Source organism: Glossina fuscipes, unplaced genomic scaffold (assembly GCF_014805625.2).
Source record: "Glossina fuscipes isolate IAEA_lab_2018 unplaced genomic scaffold, Yale_Gfus_2 61164, whole genome shotgun sequence".
Taxonomy (NCBI): domain Eukaryota; kingdom Metazoa; phylum Arthropoda; class Insecta; order Diptera; family Glossinidae; genus Glossina; species Glossina fuscipes.
In genome coordinates this window covers 88,529-109,931 of record NW_024003395.1, presented here as the reverse complement: position 1 = coordinate 109,931, position 21,403 = coordinate 88,529, and the positions used below count along the sequence as shown (strand labels likewise).

General features: G+C 32.4%; 1 protein-coding gene across 4 annotated transcripts in view; it reads right to left on the bottom strand.

Moving 5' to 3' along the window:
* The window catches only part of LOC119643520 (filamin-A), a 77,806-nt gene extending 57,251 nt beyond the window's left edge, over window positions 1-20,555 (bottom strand). For 2 of the 4 annotated variants that reach the window (XM_038042883.1, XM_038042884.1), the window contains exons 1-2: window positions 20,427-20,552; window positions 7,847-8,162 (exon numbers count right to left, since the gene is read on the bottom strand). In XM_038042883.1, coding sequence (XP_037898811.1) covers window positions 7,847-8,162; window positions 20,427-20,441 — 331 coding nt within the window. In that variant the 5' untranslated portion in view covers window positions 20,442-20,552. Of the gene's footprint in view, window positions 1-7,846; window positions 8,163-11,553; window positions 12,655-20,426 lie in introns of those variants that run through there. The other 2 variants (XM_038042887.1, XM_038042885.1) reach the window with 2 other exon arrangements.
* Between the last annotated feature and the right edge of the window lie 848 nt (window positions 20,556-21,403).

Sequence of the window (21,403 nt, the reverse complement as noted above, 5' to 3'; positions counted from 1 at the left end):
TTTCTTCGTTATCAATCAAGCTAATTATCATAGATCATTCATTGTATTAGGTAGTCTGCAAAGTATTAGGCTTACGCTTACTTATAAAATGGAAATAAGAAAATTCATTAAACGAACTATTACACATATATTTTCCTTCTCTATCTCCTCAGTATTTTTGTGAATATATGAATTTTGATCTCGCAATCATTCAATATTTTCTAGACAATATAATACATAATTAGCTGCAAAACCAATGTTTGCACAGATAAAATGTTAATATCACAAAAAAAAAGAAGAAATTTCTCATGTTTACAAACATAGACATATTTGCATATATAATTAAGTGCACCATAACGCGGTATAACACAAATTTAATATAAATTCACGCATACATGCATACATACATTTAATAAAAGTTAAAGCAACGAATTTACATTCAATGGCCAGACACTGAAAATGATGTAATATTAATGCAAGTGATATTGAATCAGAAGCAATGACGTCACGTCAATAATGATTGATTACGAACGAAAGAGTGATTGGGGTAAAAAAAAAAAATTAAATAAAATAAAATTAAAATAAAATAAAATAAAAACAATCTTATTCACTTTTTGCAGTAACAATACAGTATGCAAAAATACTTGGAATTTTAGTGACGATTTCGATTAGAAACTTGAAACGGAAATAAGTATAAAGTGAATAATTCCAAATTCTATTAAACAAGAGAGAATAAATAAATGTACATGCATTTTAAAACGAATCTTGGACACCTCTCACTTAATGTCAACATTCAAAAGAAAAGAGGGATTTTGTGGACCCATATTCACGCTTGACTTGTGGCAGCGTAGTGCGAGCATACAAAGCAAATTTTACTTTTTTAGTTTAATTTTCGCGATTTCTGGAAAATCAAGCAATGATCAAAAGGATAGACCGACGTATTTAAAGTGACTTAGATTTTATGTTAAACAAAATTTAATGATAAATTAGACAGAGACTAAGGAAGATTTCTTGCGTACTTCTTCGACTATCTCAAGTAGGTTTTTGATTATCGCAGATCCGTTAGTTGATCAATAAACATAATTTTTATATTCTCAAATGGAACTGTTACACTATGTTTTATGAAATGTTAATCAGCAAATTTTTTTAAATATTCGTTCGCTTTTAAAAGCGGTTGTAGGCGTGTTTCTGACCATAACGAACAATTTTTTTTTCAAATCGCTCTGTGTATCTTTTGAACTCTCAATCTTTTCGAGCATCTTTCCGAGCATCTTTTCGACTTTGAGAATGCCAAAAATCAATCAACGGACAACCGGACATGACTAAATTGATTAAGAATCTAAGTCTAGGCATTACCTTTAAGTTTTAATTTTATTTATCGTAATGTCGCAAACTCATGATCAAAACTAATATATCTCTCATGCAATTGGTGCCAGTGACTATAAAAATAATTTTATTTGCTTAGTTTACCAGCATATAAGTGCAAAACTATATGTTTTTGATAAGCTGTGATTAAAACTGTTTACGGAATCAACGAAATTCTTATAATTCATATATATTATTATTAAAATTTTTTTAAAATTTTTTTCCACACTTAAGATTTTATTAAATTTTTTCTTTTTTTTTTTTGCCACTTTTTTTGCAATAAACGTGTCAATGTCATTTAATTTAATTTACAATAAGAAAAAATTATAAAATAAAGTTAATGCTTTTTTTTGTTAATTTTTTTACTCTTCTCTTGCATACATTTATTAGTCAGTCACACAACATTTACACAAAATTTAATTGAGGTTTTAGAGATTTTTGTCTTGGTATTGGTTTCTAGCGCGATAATAAGTCTTACAGTGTTTTTTCATGCAACAAAAAAAAAAAAGAAATAAAATAATAATAATAAATATATAGTAATTGAACGAGTGTGAATGATTGAATGAATGCATTTTTTATTTTTAGAATGAATTCCTAATTGTTTGTATGACATAAATTTCAGTGTGTATGTATAAGTAAATGTTGGTGTTTATGTAAATTTCATTGAAACTCCACATAATCATTTTTTTTAGAAAAGAAAAAAAAAAGAAAAAAAGAGAAATCGAACGTTTTCAAATATATTCCGTTGACGCTTTAAATTATTTGAACTGCATCCATATGCAAATATGTTTTTCGTATGCATGTTAAGCCTCATTGTTGTAAGCATGTTAGCTCTAGCTAATCATAGGTGCATGTTAACATAATCGGATGATATCACATGACAGCAGAGACTACCTGAAACACTATAACTTTTCCCGATGTCACGAGTAGCATTATCTAATCAATTACTGCAAAAAGTATTGCAAAAAATCACAGCGTTCGCTCCCTCTTAGTTTTCCGGCGAAGGAATGCTCTAATCCCCGATATACATTCTTTCTTATGTCTGACGTAGAAAAAGATATCGATCATATCAATGTAGGCATTGTAGTGTATATGGACACCGATCATTGTTAGGAAAAGCATCTTTTTGGGGCGGACTGTTTACAATTTGAATGATATCTGCATATTTGGACGGGAGCAGAAAAAGCTACTTGCGTCACTGCTCTGCAGGAAAATCAGACTATCTCGGGCATATTAAAAGCAGAGGGCACACTGCTTTTGCACTGCCCTTTTTTCCTGGGAAATCAAAATGAATGTTAATTCTTTTCATGTAAGGTTTTAATTGCCTGCAGATATAAATCCCAAATTGCGTCAGTTTTGTAGTCTCTAAAATTTATACGTTTTTGCCATCCGTAAATGGCGTAAGAAGCTCGCCGCTACCGTCACTAAGAAACGGCTTACAGACGGCTACAAACTTTGAGGTTTGAGGAGTTATTCCAACCATTGGTTTACAAATGATTCATGTGTCAATGTGTGAACGAATCAGTTTAACACTTTAAGCGGCTTAGGATTTTAATCTTTCACTTAGGTCTATCTATACCTGCATATCATTAAGGAGCAATGGAAGTGGTCGTCAAACTAGATATTTCCAATCTTTATCAGTTTGATGAGTATTGATTTCGTTTCGGCCTAGATACACTATAAGAATTTTTTAATAATTCGCAAACACCTTCAGACATATGAATTAATCCACCAAACGACATCAACTGACTCGAGGTTTCTTCTACCGCACACGAGGTCTTGTGAGCTGTTAGAACAGGCAGACATTAGTACGCCGACTAATATTTGCTTTACAAGATATATTGTGCTTTTCTATTATGTAAAAGGAATGACTGTATGTTCGGGGCATAGGTGTAGTAGAACTATGTGAGTTTGGGTAATGGATATCGAACATTCGCCTTAATACCAAGGTATATTTATTATTTGCTTTTATTTAACTTGGCATAGCACCGAAAGAAAACAACGAAAAAGAAAACAAACAGAAAAGGAAAACCCACACTAAAAATAGTTTTCTCAAACCGCATAGAGGTATACACATGTAGATAGTGTTAAAATTTACCATTAATTTTGTTTTACAAAACTTGTTAAACCACAACTCGCATAACTTGGTCGCATTACGGCTTATCGTATAAGGTGAAGGGAAGAGTATTTAAAAGAGGTTTAACATAAATAAGACTATCTTGTAAGATATCAGCACACAAGCTATACGATTTTCCCACAAAATTACTTGATGAGCTTTTACTTACTTAGTTACTTACGTACTTACTTATTTACTTACTTAGTGACTAATCTATAAAAGTCGAAATATTTGATTTTATCGGTAAACTATTAGCGATAGCATTGATGAGTAATGCACGTTGCAACTTTTTAATATTAATCGATCGTTCTTTGAAAACGGATATATAATAAAAAGCAGAAAGAAAAAAAAAATAGACATAAGTGTAACTGTCTTATTGGGTGAAATGCTTATTATCACCAGAATATGTCACTCAATCATTTTTGTGTAGAAAATGTATAATATTGAGGACACTAAAGTAATTTACTTGACAACTCAATAAGCTTTTCGAAAAGCAAGAAAACGAAAAAGAAGCAGATGATAATTCATGCGACGAGACAAACAAAAGTCACTATCATTACTATTATTGTCATTTATATGTAAAAGAAATATTATTAAATGTAGAGAGGAAAAGAAGAACAAGAAAGAAAAAAAACTAAGGAAAATGTATTAAACATGTTTCTTTCTCATCTTCTTCTTCTTATTTTTTTTTTTTTGTTATTTCTTCAAAATACTGTCACCAGTGAACGAATGATTTCGAGATGCGCTTGCGCATGCGTTACCCAATAATGTTAAGTGCATGAGTCCATTGCTGAAAAACATGAATCATAAACAGAAAAAGTCGTTACGGTAAAATTTACACACACACACACACACACACATACACACACACGAGCACATACAAAATTAAAGAAAAAAAAGTTTACTAATAAAAATAAATAAAGAAAAAACTTCTGACAAAAGAAAGTTGAATGGATAGTTAAACGTGTTAGAGCGTCTTAGAGAAAAGTTTAAAAAAAAATAAATAAATAGATACAAGATTTTTCTAAAAAGTCTAACAAACAGATATTATTTCCAACACCAAACCTTGACAAAGAAACAAGTAAACATAATAATAATGATAGATTTATAATCTCTAGCTATTATAAATTGAAAACTTTTTCTTCTAAATTTAAAAATTTATGCCATTTCTCTTTTATAATGATATTAAAGATAATTTTAGGTTAAGCCGATTTTTTTTTTTTTTTTTTTTATTAAGACAATGAAACACATTTCATTAATGAAACATTTCATTTGAAGTAATCTCTCTTGAAAATGATATTAATCTTCGCCAAGTACAGTCTCCATATAAATTAATCTATTTGCTTGGGCGTAAAATGTTTAGCTTGCTGCATTCTCAATCGAGCAACTCTGTTAAACGCTGCCCTGCGAATTTGAAATAACTCCCAAACTTAAATTTATGCAATCAGTAAATGATTCACTTCATAAATTAAAGTTGATTTGCAAAATAACTTCTATTTAAATTCAAGTTTTAATTTCGAGTAAATTTACCTTCCCCTCCGTTCAAAATTTTCGAAGAAAAAGACAAATTTCCAATCCCAAAATTTAGAAGCAACTGCGGTAGGGATTGATCCAATTCTACATACACTTATCCTAAGCTGACTAGGATATGAGAAATTTTCTTTTACACCTTTCATTGATTGCAGGGGCCTTCTTCTTTGGATTGATATTTCTCTCAAAGCGAAGCTAATATATCCATATAGAATGAGAGTTCGTCGTTTAAAATCTATTTCAGCCAGTCATGCATCGGTTGGTTTCATATTCCAGCGTTCTACACGGTCCCACCTTCGAGGCGAACACGCAGACTCCGCAGCCTCTTTAGTCCCGGCTGTGTCTATAATTCCTCCTCATTACCTTCATAGCTATCTGTACAGAAGACATCCCTTGAGTTAATAAAATATATATGATAAAAAAAAAAATATTGATAGGGGAATGCTCATGCATCTTCTTCTTCATTTTATCCATACTTTTTCCCATTCGTAAACTTTGATTATCAGTGGGCTTCTCTTAAACGTCAAGAGCCAGTGAGATTTATATGACGATCATAAAATACAAGCTCACTGACTTTTGCGGTAGCAATTCTGTCAAAAAATACCTTTACCGCTTGACCTACGTAAAGTATACCTTAAAATCCAGTCTTACTGTTCTTCTTGCTGCTTGGTCGCGTAGAACAAGTCTATGCTAATCATTTATTCTGGGGCTTTTGTGAACACTGCCGAGCAATGCATATGAATTTTTTCTTGGCACACACATACAACTTGCTTGCTTTAGGTATTCGGCGACATTCTCATTTTTTCATCATGCAAAATTTCATAACAAAAACCAAACCTAAGCCAAGTCTACATTCAACGAGTTTTTCCTTTGTAGGAATTGTAAAGCTTTTGAAAATTCTATTTTCAAAAACAGTAGCACATTGAATGGTGGATTGCATCCAAATCTTGCACAGTAGTTTACGACACTCGTAGTTACTTGGAGGAAAAAAATGCAGCGAAATGTCGTATGGGTGCTCTTGAAATAAGCGCTTTCATATTTTGGATGCGTATCCGCCACTGGCAAAGGGCGGAACGAAGGGTACAGAAACCATTCATCGGCTGTGGGATGCCGTTCGCCTTTGCTTGAGCTTGGTTGGTTAGTGTACCCAGTAAAGGCAGGGCTTCAAGAATGAAAAACATCTTGGAGATCAACGGCGAGATATGGTGTAAAAATTCCGAAGCACTTTTGCTTATCTCGATTACTTTGCTTCTGCTTTGTTTGATGCTGCATATGCTTATCATATATGCAAGGAAAAAAACCAATTCCATATTAGGTGTAGATTTTCGCTAGGGAATTATATTGAAAATCAATATCTTGTACTTTTTAATCCCTCAAAATTCTGTTTATTCGTAGGATTACTTATCCATAAAGGGAGCACAAAGCTTCTCATGTATATATTTTTGATCGTTTTAAGTGAAATCATAAAATTAATATACCTTAGGAAATGTGTGTTCGCTCTGGCAAATCACTTGTTTAGTAATTACTGAGAGTCTTTGTCATATGAAGACAATAAGATTTCCGTCCATAAACCCACGAAGTCGATATTAGAACCGTACTTGATTCAAAGCATATTGTCTGCAATGAATTCGAGGAATTTCCAAAGGAAATTGTTTATTCAATTTGAGACAAAGTGACATCATTTTGCTAAAAGACAGTGTTCATGAAATATATATAAATCATATATAGTAATAAAATTAAGATGAATTTGGGAATACGAACGAACGACTTAATAGTCAGCTTTTAAAATTAACTAAAAAAAACTTTTGAGTTGCTTCGAATAGTAAAAGTGAAGTCAGAGAATAAAGTAAACAATTTTAAATTGTGAATGATTATCATGTTAATTGAAATGATTGAGGGACTCGGACGACATATACTCATCTGCCCCCCCTTGTTCCTTTAATCAAACGCACACACACAAACGTATCTATACATATCCACGTGCACATTCACAGTCTTCCCGTTAATACACACAAACACACGTAAGCATTCTCACACTTATGCCCTTCATTTATATAGACATGTTAAGCGATTCTAAATTTTAAATAAATAATAATGAATTTCTCAATTAGCTTAAGTGTTATCATTTCATAACTTCATAAATGTTGTTAGCACATTTTTGTACTCGTCCATAACCGAGTGTTAAAGAGCAATAACTTTGTCTTTGCATTTGCAACAAGCCACAGTAGTGCACTTCAAAGGCATCATAGGACATATCATGTATAGCTATATAAATTTTTGAACCAATACCAAATGTCTCTGTACTGAATCATGATTGATGACATTTCAATTACGGATATCTTTTATTTGCAACAGCCTATAATCTTTACAATGACCAACGGGGCATTCTTGGTCACCTTAGTTAAGTCCGACTTTCCGTCCTTGTCCGACTTGTTCTGTATCAAGCTCTCATTATTGCAAAACTTGAAATAAGAAACTCAATATTGCCGTGAAAATTAATTTTAACCTAACCGCACAAAGGAAATTCAAAAGTTGTCCTGATGTGCTAACGGACATTCACACTATTGCCAATGAACTGAAAGGTCCCGCTAAAAGTGAAAATCTTTGAAAATTTCTATATATAGAAAACTTTTGACCTCTTTCACGCAAACATAGTAACATTGCTGAGACCCTTGCAAAAATTCAGAGCTAAAATGATTCCATTTGACTAAGTGAGATGCCTCACAAAAGCTATCTAAAGATTTAATCATTTTCATGCATTTACTTAAGAGGTAGGATGGATGCGTATGCAAAATTCGCGGCAAAAGAGCAACCTTAATTTTCTTAGTTGCTTTAGTACAATTTTTTATCACTCACCAATATTAACAATTTTGATGCCTTCATCTTCTAAAAATTTCAATGCTACCGAAACATTTTCCAGCTTTTGTGAACGGAATGTTGGGCGTTTATTATATTTGGGCATGCGTTTCTGTGATAAAACTTCAATTAAGGCAATTAAACGCAGACCATCTGATAGATCGGTTTCGAGATTATTAATTGAACGATCTATTGTCTTGAGATGTTCGTTCGCCCAGCGGGTAAAGGTATTCTGTTGAATTTTCTTCCATTGCGCATCTTCAGCAAGATCACGTTCAGCCTCCATATCGTCGTCGAAACTTTCGTTATAAGTATCCTAATTCAGAAAAAAAGAAGACAAAGAAAAATATTATATTAGAGTCTCAGCATAATCGAGACGATTTCAATAAAGGTCTTGACGAGAAGGTGAAATTATTTAAAGTATTTTGAAAGTTCGTCATGCGAAATCTGTACGACTGCGGTGACAAGTTTCAATTCATCATGATTTATGTATGTATTTCGTATGTATGTATATTCGATAAGTTATAAGAGACCGTCATTTGATAAAGGAATTTTGCAACAATTTTTTTCTTTTCTTTTCTGTTATTACGAATAGTTTGCCTCGCTCAGAATAAAAAAGAAACAAAAGAAAAACAATCACCTCCGGAATTTCCACCAAGTTTTCAACCATTTTTACAACATTTCTTTACGTTCATATCCATTACAAGGCGTTATCTGCCTGCCTCTCTTTTATGGCATGCGTTATTAACAAAATTTGATAGGCTCACACTCAAACAGTTTTTGATTGCTTCTGCAACGTTTTTCTTTTTTTCTCCTTTTTCTCTTTTTCTCTTGCAGAACAATTAAACAATTTACTTACTTAATAGCTTTTTAATAGGTGTTTATGCATATATCAAGTTTTCTAAACAGACATAGATATGCGTGAGGCGATCATGAAATTTTTAATTAAATACATTCTCTTCATAGTAATGCAGGCAGTTAGCATATACATAGACAGCATACAATGGATCATATTGAAAAGTCTCCACGGTCTCGAACTTCTATTCGTAGCCTGCTCTTCTCAAGGGATTCCAAACTGCCATGTGATTGATGTTTAGTGCTTGCGGTATTTCGTGAAGGGTTTGCGTGCCAGTCTTGCTCCGCCAGTTGCAAAATTTCATCCACTTTTTGGGTGACTGGCCGAGCAGAGCGAGGTAAATCTTTGACATCGAAATGTCCGGAATAGAATCGAGGAAAATCACTCCTGGGTCCTTCCTTCACTCACAGCATTCTCACTGTACATTCCAAAAAAATTCTTTTTTGAGCCTTCCTACCTTTTCTTATAGGAAGAAAGCATGCCATAGCGCATTTTTTCAATATAACTGTTTACACGAGCAAAGAATAGAAGAAAGAAAACTATCCTCACAAAAAAATGTAAGTTGAAATGTCACGTTCTAAGCACATATTCGTTCGAGAAAATCGAGTGAGTGTTGCTCGATATGTAGGCATCAACACCATCCCGTGGATAATTTACAATATGACCTAACGTATTGCTATTATAAGGATGTATTTACACAAAAATCATACATTCTGTCAAAAAGCTAATGGGAATTGTAAAAATTAAATATATCTTTCAATTAAACATCATTCGATCTATTTGAAGCGATACATCTGCAATAACATTTAACCCATTCATCAAAGTCCTTTTTAGAGAGACTTTGCCAAATCGATTTTCGGTCGTCTTTTATTTTGTTTAAAGAATTCCCGCCACTTTTTTCACAAAACATGATATGATACGATTTTTTGAGGACTCTTATTCATCTGTTTATAGTTAAGGAAGTATTTAACGGTAATTAAACAAATTCGTGTTAGCATTGTAGTGATCGATACTTCAGGTTTCTATTATAAAAACTGCGGACTCTGCAGCAAAATGACTGCAACGAATCGTCACTTAATTGTAATTGACACGATATGTATAAACTCACAGGCAACTCATTTCAAAGTAACATCCGAGATCTTGTCTAATAATAGCCTATGCAAAAGTTTTTGGCAAAATGGATCGGATCGATATACGCTAAACACAAAATAAAAATGTATTTGCACGTAATTGCTCTCTCTTGCTTTGCTTATCGATTTTTGACTACACACAAGACTTTTTAGTTTATTACTATAATTGCGGCAGTTTAGCTTCAAAGCCGTAAACGAAAGTCATTCATTCCATTAATCCAGTTTTCCGTATTGCGAAAGAAATTTTATTAAGCGCTTGCTTTTGAGCAGCTGGAGGGTATTGTTTAATGTTTTTAAAAACTACTTGAATTCAAACATTTTTGAGAAAAGCAAAGCAATTTTTCGGAAGATCGGACACCGGTTCGCGCATAGTTTAAATTTCCACCATACACTTTTGTTTCGCAGTTCGGTCATGTTCTCAAGCCTAAAGATATTGCAACTTGGCATAAAAGAAAAAGGTAAGAGAAGCCATAAGCGGACATTATGGTTGTCTTAAAGAAAATGATCTTACAGATCCGGTAAACAAAGTGAAAACTTGCTTGGCTCAAGTTTCTTAGCACTAAGAACGAACGTGTATTTGAATTCATTTACTCATTCCTCCCCAGTCTATCGAAGTTCCAGTCATCAATTTTCGGATCTTTCAAGATTCCGTTTGCTTATCGGACGGACGGGCGGATAATGGCAGAACAAAAAGACGCTAAGTTAATCCACCTTACCCATCTTACAGGCTTTTACTTAAAGTGTTCCGAACGCAGAAAGGAACTCAATATACTTTCGTTGATTTCGGAACTTCAGAACAAATGGATCTCGCGGTATCCTTTTGTCACACAATATGTTTTAAATCCAGATACGATCCTTTAAAGCATTAAATACAGATTTCTCCTTACAACTGTATATATATATATATATATATATATATATATATATATGTGTGTGTGTGTGTGTATATGTATATATGTATATATATATATACATATGTAAATGTATATATGTATATATATGTATATGTATATATATATATATATATATATATGTATATGCTTCGTCCGCGTGTAGATATGGCCGTGAATTGTTTAATATCTCATGATTGTGTTGCTGCGCTGTTATTTGGCATAATTCTCATAATTTTTATAGGGAAGAAAGCAAATTAATAAACATTTATTACAATTTAGAGCTTGAGCTCTCTGAGTAAGGCAAACAGACGACAGGCAGTATATATGCACACGCATCTATCAAAATCATATAAAATAAAAACTTCAGAACAACGAAAAAATACCGCAACACACAGTACCGCAATGTTTATGTTTGGTGTTGTGCATGCTTGTGCGAATATCTCGCTAACATATCAAACAGACAACAAACTTCATTTCTTTTTGTTTTTTTGCTGTTCCTTAACTTTAACGTGTCGTGCCGTGTGTCGGTTGGTTCATTGTGACGAAAACTAGAGAAGTTCATTAACATTTTAAATAATGAAACAACTTTATCTTCCTGATCTATTTTGAAATGAAGAAATGCATAAGAAATAAAACAAAGCAAAATAAAAAAAAAAACAAATGCCAAAGAATAGTTTAATAGAATATTAAAATAAAAGACTAGTTTCATATATTCGCATGTAATAGAGGAAGGGTGAGGTAAAGAAGAGAATGCATAAAAACTTTTTAATGCTACACTCTGTTACTACTCTCTTCCAAATATACACACAAAAAAACAAGCACACACACCTGTGGATTTTTAAATTCACACGTAAAAGGTTTTATTGTAGTGTTTGTTGAAATTATTGACTATTGTTGCTGGTGTTGTTGTTGTTTTAATAAATTTATTGTGCGGATGTTCAGGATATTCTTGTTGGTATTTTCACTGATTGCTTTTGCTTTCCAATATGCGAACGATGATGTCACAGGTAAATTAAGTATTTTTGTTGCTGGTGTTTAACAGCAAAGTGCCTTCGATTTATATTTTCCTTTTAGCTTTGACACAAACTCACTTTTTTTCAAGATGGAACGAAATTTCCAAAAAAACAAACATCAGAAATATTCACCACCGCGACCACCGCTACTACTACAACTACTACTACTACTGTTAAGGTTGTATTAAACGCGACACTTTATTTGTAATGAAATATTTTTTTTTTCTTTTTCTGCGTCTTTTCAACTGTTTTCCTTGATCAGCAATACAATTACAATGGATTGAATAATTGAAACGTTTGCATCGCGTTTTGTGACGATTGCTTTTGCGGAATTTAAACTTAATTGACACAAATGCTCTTTTCAATTTTAGTTCACTCGTAATAAATGCTCTCGTTGTTTGCCACTCCGCATAAGTTATTAATTCTTTTACAACGAACCGTTTGCGCACGCGATCCACCTTCAACTGAATGCGTTAATCGGCCAGCTCTGGAATTTACTGTTTTTACTGTCGCTGCTTATGGAAATACCGATTAGTAGTAGTTGTTGGCCTCCCGTTAAACAAGCAGTAAGACTAGCTAGCAGTCGGCACCACTACCACTACCACCACCACTACTACTACTACGATACGTAAACGTAAGGGCATTTGTGGTTCGTTCGAGCATTCATGCTATTATTCTCACCAATATCATCGCTTTTATCAGAGATAAAAGTTGTTTTCTTTCTTTTAACCCATACCATTACGACCGGCATTGTTTGCCGTCTACACCATGTACTGTCTATCCCACTTTAATAACTTGATTTTTCTCTTACTTTGGCAACTGAGAGATCAGTTGGCAAATCTTTGCTCTTAGTCTGCTTTGCATGTCTCTTTATAAAAAGAATAAAAATGTTATATTTTTTTGCTCTTGGCTGCTTTTGAAAAAAAATTTTTAAAATATGTTTTAATTTTTATTCGCTACGTATGCGTTTTATACTTTATCATTTTTGGTTTTTTTGTGCCGACAGAGTAAATAAGAATTTGTTGTTGTTGTTATTTTTTATTATGATATTATATTTTATTGGTGTGGGTATCTTTTTTTTTCTTTTTCTTTTTTCATATTTGAGTAGTTGAGATAACATACTTGAAGTTTTCGAACACCTTTTAAATAAATAATAAAAATACGTACGTAACTAATTTGTATTGTTATCGCATCTTATTAAACAAAAAAATAAATAAATGAAAAAATTAATACTGATACCTATAGTGCCACATTTATATATCTTGGCATATAATCGGTCGTAATCAATTTGTTTGAAAACCTGATAAAAATTTCTTTAAAATAACTAACACTTGTCTTTAGTGTAGTTTATGCGGTAAGGCTTCAAAAAAAAACGTCCAAAATTGGACGGGCGAATAAACAAGCTGAACTCAATTCAGAAGTATATATTACACGAAAAATTGTGTCTATCTCGAGTGTCTCGCTTACGTGCACAAAGTGTAGTATAACTAACGACAGTTGGGTATAAAAAGCATAGCATAGAAAGGGCGCTGGCTTGAAAAATAAAAAAAAGAGACCCTCTGGCAAATAGTACATCCGTATTAAAATTTTAAATTGACTTACGTTATTAATACTTGCAAATTATTGAGAGCAATATTTTGCGAAGATATCATTAAATCCTCTGCAAAACTAATGCCAACGCATATAACAATTTACCGCAGTGACAATAAATCGCTAACTAATTAGGCCTAGAGAAGAAGAGCTACCGAATTAATGTCATAAGTTAGAGAAGGTGGCTATGCCTATGGCTAAGGTGATAGCGAGAGTAACACGTTCGCTTTTCTCTCGTTTCTTCGTAATTTTATCATTTTACCAATGATATGATGAAATATTATATATTTTCAAATAGAACACAAACTTAAACACGTTTTACCTTATTACCGAGTTGCACGGTTTTATATATAAATATTCACAAGTATAATTTCCGCGGTTGTTTTTATCTAAAGAACTGATGTTCCGTGAGAACTCTACTAGTATACTAAAGAAAATTACCAATCTATTTAACTCACCTAGAAGTACACGGCAAAGCTTTATAAAAAAAAAAAACACGAAAAAAAAGAGCCAACCGGGAGACTCGATTTTGCCGGCTTTTTGTGTTCCAAATGAAGAGATGAATTAAACAAAAAGAACTGATATTTAAAGAGCAATTACGGTTTTTTACTCTTACGCCCCTTTATAGTTTTGATCTTTTTTTATTATTACTTGTATTTTATTATGGTTCCGTTGTTTTGTTCTTTCCTTATGCATGTACGTTATAATAGGTGTACGTGTGCTTTGCAAATGTAATGTTTTCTTGTAAAGTGCTATTCTACCACTTATAATATCTTCTTTTATTTATTATTTGTCTTGAGTGCAACGGTTAGTGTAGAAGAATGTGTTTACTTACATGTAAACATAGAAATTCACATAAGTAAGTGAGTAAGTAAATGTTTGCTGGTAGCAGTTTGTTTCTTTTTTTAATTAAACGTTTTAATTAACATTGGGAGGCTTTAATTCCTTTTACTCGACGACTAACACGTACGTATATAAATGTATATTTAAATATATTTCAAGAAATTCAATATCAGGGTCATTTGATTGTTCATTGATTGTGTATGTTAATGTCGACATAACCATAAAGAAATTTTGAAATTTTTCTTCTCCCTAATGCTTTCTTCCTTTTTACACGTTAATTTCTTGAGCTTAAAATATTGACAAAAAAATGTTATTGAAACGTTTTCAATAATAATCCCGTGAAAGTTACTTTTTGCTCTAATCTATAGTAAATGGGAATAAGATGTTGTTCTTTTTACTTCTATTTAATATCAGTAATTGTTTTTGTTCATTTATTGTTGTTATTTGTTTATTTATTTATTTTTTTAAGCCTAAATGTAGGCTAAGATTATATGAATTAGTAGTAAGCAGCCTATGAAAATATGGTGTCATGTGAATACAAAAATGCGCTCGAGATTAAAAAATTATTTTAAATTAATGCCTAACAGCGAAGCCAGTAAAAATCTTTAGCAGTTGATTACGGACGGATCAAGTAAGTGGTAATGATCGTTGAACATTTTACATATTACCCGAAACGGATTGAACAATTCATAATTGATACGGCATTGTGGTAGCTGCAAGAGCACAAAACATCTTGAGATCCTTCTAGGGACTTGAATATTAATAAGTTCTGGTAAAGCCGGCGAAACATTATCTCTTGTTAGCTTAAAGAGGAACCCAACATTTCACGCCATTTTTCAAGGGTAGGCAAATCAATGAGCTTCAATCTATTATTATGTGGAGAAAGAGATAGGTCAGGATCCCATCCCAAAGCTCGCAAGGGAAATATCAAGAAGTCCCGATCAATTGGCATCTATAAGTAGGAAGTCAAACTGCCGACGAGCATTTAAGAGTAGTTACATTTTAATATAATGAAAAAACCTTTAAAAAATTGTGTCCCTCTTGCCTTTCAAAGAGCACTCGATTTCCCGCCCAATGAGCTTGTTGCCCTTTTTTAATCTTTTCCATATAAAATCGCGAACTAAAGGAAATGCAAATGCTCTAATGCTCTTATCAGTCAGACGCGATTCTGCGAAGGAAAGTTCACTGTATCTGACTTAGTACACTTTCCGGCTATCACCTAAAACCAATTTACGTATAAAGGGAAACACTATTTTATTAGCTTAAGGTAACCAGTCACCTAAGTCTTTCAATATTAAACGATTGGCATATTTACCAGACTTTAGATCGATATTTATCATTGGTTGCAAATTACCAATGATACGTGGATTACATGTGGCTTTCATGAGTACAGCTGAGCTCACTACTCGACCGCGTTTCAAAAAGTGATGAACAAATACACACGAAGCGGCAGACGCCATATGCTTGGTAAAATTGTTTATTTTTCGATTTCGAAGCGACGACACATATTATTTACAAAGCAGTTCAACGTGTCAATCTAAATTTTGCTTCATTTTGAAGAAGAAATATCTATCATATGCCCACTTGACGCATATGATGACTACAATTTGCAATTAATCCGTTCAACGTTAGGTGCGTTACGTCTGCGATGGACTGACGAATGTTTGCTTCCAAATGAGCCAAACTGTGGATGTTGACTTTGATGTAACCTCAAAACCAAAAATTAATTGCTGTTGAATTTCCCAACCGCGCTGACCAATTCACAAATATGCGTCTTGGAGTAACCCGGCTGCCAAACTCCTTCCCCCCTGAATCGAGCGTATCAGGTGGCACCATCTTGCTGTAACCACAAGATTTCGCTAACGAAGGTCTCATAGAAAAGCGGCTAGCATCGATCTGTCGACGAATGGTGCAACGTCTAGGTTTTAAAATCAAGCACAATCTATTTTGATCAAAAATTTCACTTTTAATCGTTTACGGAGTCTGTGAAAAGTATTATCTGGATCTTTGCAAAAAATCGTAATAAATGGTGTGTAGCTTTGCACCCTACATCTTAGAGTCATTGACAGCCGGGTTGTTTAAATTGAATCAAGGGATACAACACTGTACTTGAGATTCCATTAAGCTTAACAAACTCTGTACAAAACTAGTGTAATTTGCTGAAGTATCAAACATTAGAGGAAATCGTGAATACATTAGTTTTTCGAAATATTGCCCGACACCAACAAACGTGTTTGTTAAAAAAAAAGTAAAGAAAAGAGAAAATTTCAATCGAAAGTTTTTCTTTTTTACTTTGCGTCTTTAAGCTCTTAACGGGACATTGAGCGTATTGACATATACATTTTTAAAATTTCGAAAATATTAAAATACAAAAATAAATAAATCTCTCTATATATATATATATATATATATATATATATATATATATTATTCTTTTCTCTAGTGCGAGCGAAATGACTCATTCAAATGATAAATGATTTACAAAAACAAAGACAAAAAATGGCTTGGCAAACGCTCAGCTGTCGTTATAATATTTTTTTTTTTTTTTTCAATTTAAATCTTTATCACAAAAAAAAAAAATGTTTTCCTTTAACGTGATCAGGTGAGAGGTGCTTTAGAACATTGTACATATCATTTTCCTTAACAGTTTATCGTGGAATGCCTTCGGAACGATCTGAAAAAGGATAAATTGATTGAATTTTGGTTTGTTTTTCATTTTGAAATTATTCTCTAAAAAGGACTTTTAGCATATTTGGCTTGAAAAGTTTAAATATTGAATTTATCGCTTTTGTCATATTCTCATTGCAAATATAAATATAAGCAGTATATGTGCTACATACGCGTTCATGCCAATTAGGCGCCATTTATGTACACTTGCTTACTTACTATCAACCTTACTTGTCAAATGTAGTGTTGCTTGATAAGCCATAAATGGTAAGTAAATTTCTATTCTCTTGTCTGGCTACAGTCTGTACAAGTTTCTTAAATTTTATTAAATGTTAGGTGATAAGCGTTTTCAACCTACACTATGTTACTTATGGAATTTACGTAACAACATTTCAATATTTATTTAACAATTGATGAATGTGGGTTAAATGTTTTCATTAAACATACTTAATGTCTGTAAAATTATCTCAAACCAAGTGAATAAGCTTTACTTTGCCCTAACGCCTATTTTAAATATTAGGTAGTCGAAAAGTATTCAGCCTATAAAACGTCATAATCTCTCTCCAACATTTGAATCCATATAATCCATTATAAGGATAAATATTGTTGTAGAACGAAAACAAGACGTCAGGTGCATTGTCTTCTAAAGCTGAATCGAGTTTTTGTTTGAGAACGTTGTGGAATGCAGGAATATAAGAGATAAGCTTTACGTCCGATCTAGAATTTCTCATGAAAAACCCCAAGCATATGGAGCGATGTGGCAAATATGCCTTTCAGCTCAAGACAGAAAAGGACAGAAAATATAGAAGATTCCGTCACAAAATTGTTTATTGTTCGCTCTCGCTGATGTCTAGTTTAGAACTGGCCACAGGCATTGCACTGTCTGTATGGTTTGTGTAATAAATCTAGGGTGAGTGGGATAACGCCAGAGCCGCCTGTTATCCTTTCAAATCTGTAAATCTACTTCGAGTGACGAATCTTATCTTTTCTGAAATAACTCTTTACCCCATCAATTCATCCAACACAGCCCAACACTAGTACGCTTAATTTCGGCGTCAAGGTATGAATTCGTAGTTCACGTGCCATTTGCAGCAAATAGGCATTAATTATAGGCTTGGATTATTATTATTAACTCCTTTTGCGACGTGGTATGCTTTGCATGTGGGCCCAACAAGGCGCTGCTGCAACGTGCCATGAAATCAATGAAAAATAATTGATCATTGATAGGAGTTGATACGAAAGGTCTTTCTTTGGAAAGACTGACAGATAAGAAATGTAGACTTCTTCGTCATTAACTTAAAAGAGATTCTCCCTTCTTTGTCGTTCAAATCAATTCATTGAATATCTTTCTTTATGAATCATTGCAATGCTATTCAAATGAGTTTTGCCGAACATCAATTTATTCATCGTTGGGCAGACACAATATCATCTGTTGCCATAAATAAATGTCTAAATATTTCGCAATCGTAACAAACCTGTGCTTTACTTTCATATATAATTATTTCTGAAAATTAAATGAATTTATTACATATTTACAGCCAGCCGCGTTATGTTACATTCAATCAAGCATTAAATCTATTAAAGCAAACATTAGAATGCATAAAATGAATGCAACAAACACTTTTCATTTAAAAAGCAATTAAAGGAAAAACGAACATTTTTGACCAAAACAAAAGAGAATAGAAAATTCTGTTAATTAAAAATTTGTTGTTATGTGGAAGAGAAACAACAAAATAACAAAATTATTTTATGAATGTAAACAAATTTCGATATAATTTTGAAATGATTTGTGCTTAAACTTGAGCAAAAGAAGAAATTTTTTCATTTTTTTTTTTTTTTTTGAACACTTGAGACTAAACGAGCAACACTTGCGAAAATATGTAATAATGAAAAAAATTAATTTGTAATTTGGACTTTAGATGCTAAATTTGAATGTGAATTTTTAGTTGACATCATGTACAAAACGATGAAACCGTAAAAGATTTGCAAACAATGTCTTCAGCAAGTACATTTGCTTCGAAAGTCGAATATAACAGACGCTGCCTGATACTTTCAGACTACGCTGTACGTGTTTTTCTATCTCATTTGAAAGTTCTTCAACTGCTAGTTGTCCGATAGTGCGTCCGTGAACTTTCCTCTTGTTCATCCACGTAATTTATTATTCTCACAAAACTTCTTATCCTCACATTGCATATTAATTTATTGCATCTGTGTTTTAAATACAAACTCAATATATTATCTTTTACATAACACGTTATGCTTACATAACTTACATAACTTATCTCGCACTCAAATAGCACGTTATACATACATAGCGTTGTTCATCCACCTAATTTATTATTTTCACAAAGCTTCTTATGTTTACATAATATGTTTTAAATACATTGTTTATTACGCTTACATTAGATAGCTTGTTTTATTTATATATACACCATGCTATGCTTACACAGAACGTAACGATCGGTTTGAGTCATTCTTCTGATGAAAAATTGTCAATTTTTATGTGAAATCAATAAAGATTTTCACAATTTTCTCTGCAAATTAAAAATTTTACCCAACTCCCTAGTCGCTCTTAAGGTATGAAAAAGATATTTAGCAAATGACAATTTGGAATGAATATGATTTCGAAAAATATTTATTGAAAAACAAATAAGAGCCTTATCGTGAACACTGGAACCTCCACTTCGCTTAATACAGTTATTCAAAATACCGTGTTATATGGGAAGTGGTCGAAAAAGTCATCCGATCCGAATCATTTTTAGTGGGGTCTCTCCTTAGATCAAAACACGTCTGTATACGAAATTTTAACCAAAATATATCAAATATCGTAACATTTAGCTTGAAAACAAGACGGACAGACAAGTTTAAATCGATTCAGAAGATGATCCTGGATCGATCGGTATAATAAAATTTGGTTCTATCTCGTCCTTCGAGGTATCAAATATATCCGCACAACTTAATATACCCTTGTACCACAAGTGGGGTCGGGTATATCAAGAAGAAAAAATGAACAAGCGATGAGTATAGAAAAATTATATGTAAATATTATTTTCTTTCTTACAATCATTTAAATTTTAGTTGAATATTAGATAAGTAAATAGATTTCTGCTGGCATTAGCACATAACATTGCGGTTTTATGGGATCAATCATTTTATTCTTGGGAACGATAAGTTATTTTTGAATTTCTTAACATTGTTAGTTACCGCCTATCTTTAATTTTACGGTCGACTTGAAGTGAATCTAATAAAAACTCTAGAAATATTCTTAGCATTATAATCGCTAAGAATGGCGTACATAGACCACTTACGCGATGTGCAATTTCAAATCTGATCTCTGTCATAAGCCGAAATATCAGCTTTCTGTTTAATCTTTGCAATCGGACGCGTTCCCAAGGAAAAGGCAGCAGCAGCAAATACTGAAAGAAGCGGACGAACGGAGTTATTTCCGCTTAAAATATCGATCTTATCAAGAGTACGTGTACTTTAAAAAATCTGCAGGGACAAATGTACTGTACGTTCACCTTGGACTGCTGGATACGAATACATATAAGCGTGTAGATCATGCAAACTCTTTACTTTCCAACTTACATTTATTGAAGCCATCTTTATTCGGATAACGAGATTCCGCTTTTATACTTTCTTAGTTTGTTTGCTTCTCTTGCACTCTTTTTCTGCAATAAATAATTTTTTTGGTTTTTTTGTTAATTAAACAGAAAGTAACTTCTATTCTTTTTAATTTTGGAAATTTTTTCGTTTTACTTTGCTTTTTAAAATCACTTAACTCTTTCTCTTCTTAATTTTATATACATATATATATATATATACATATATATTTTTTCTTTTGTTTTGCTAAATTGTGCTTCTTATGTTTAATAAATTTTTTAACTTCAATTTTGTTTTTTATTTAAGAATAGTTTTCCTTTTTTTTTTACTCTAAAAGAAAAGTTATTTCAGCACAAAAATTTCTTTGTTCGAAGTCAATGAACATTTTCAAAAATAAGAAATGATCTCGTAACGGCTAAGTATTCATTCGTGTGTAATGCGCGCGACAATTACTCAACTCAACTGAATTGTTGAAAATCTCAAACTAAATGTTTTTATGTAAAAAAAAAGTCTACATTCGATTTTATTTTATTTTATTCATTTCTTTTTTTATTTCATTTTTTCCTTTTTTTTCAGCTTTTTTTTTTTTTTTTATATTCGCTTCTCGTAAGGTCTCTACCGCCATGACGTGTTGGTTGTGCCGCATTCTCATACAAGCACTCACTTGACCATATGAAAATGTGTATATATGTGAGTACATATCTATCTATAGGTGTATAAGTAAGTTGTTTATTGTAATATTTGTTGCCAATGTTGTTAGTCTCGTTCTTTTGTTGTTGTCGCTGCTGCCGCTGTTATTCGTCATCGTAAGCAATATAAACAAATAAAACGTGATCATCGCCAATCTAATCATCATTATTATTATTAAAATTATTATTTCATTGTCAACATTTTTTGTCGCCAATACATTTGTTTGTTTATTTTATCCTCTCATAAAAGTGAATTAAGTTTATCTGGGCATT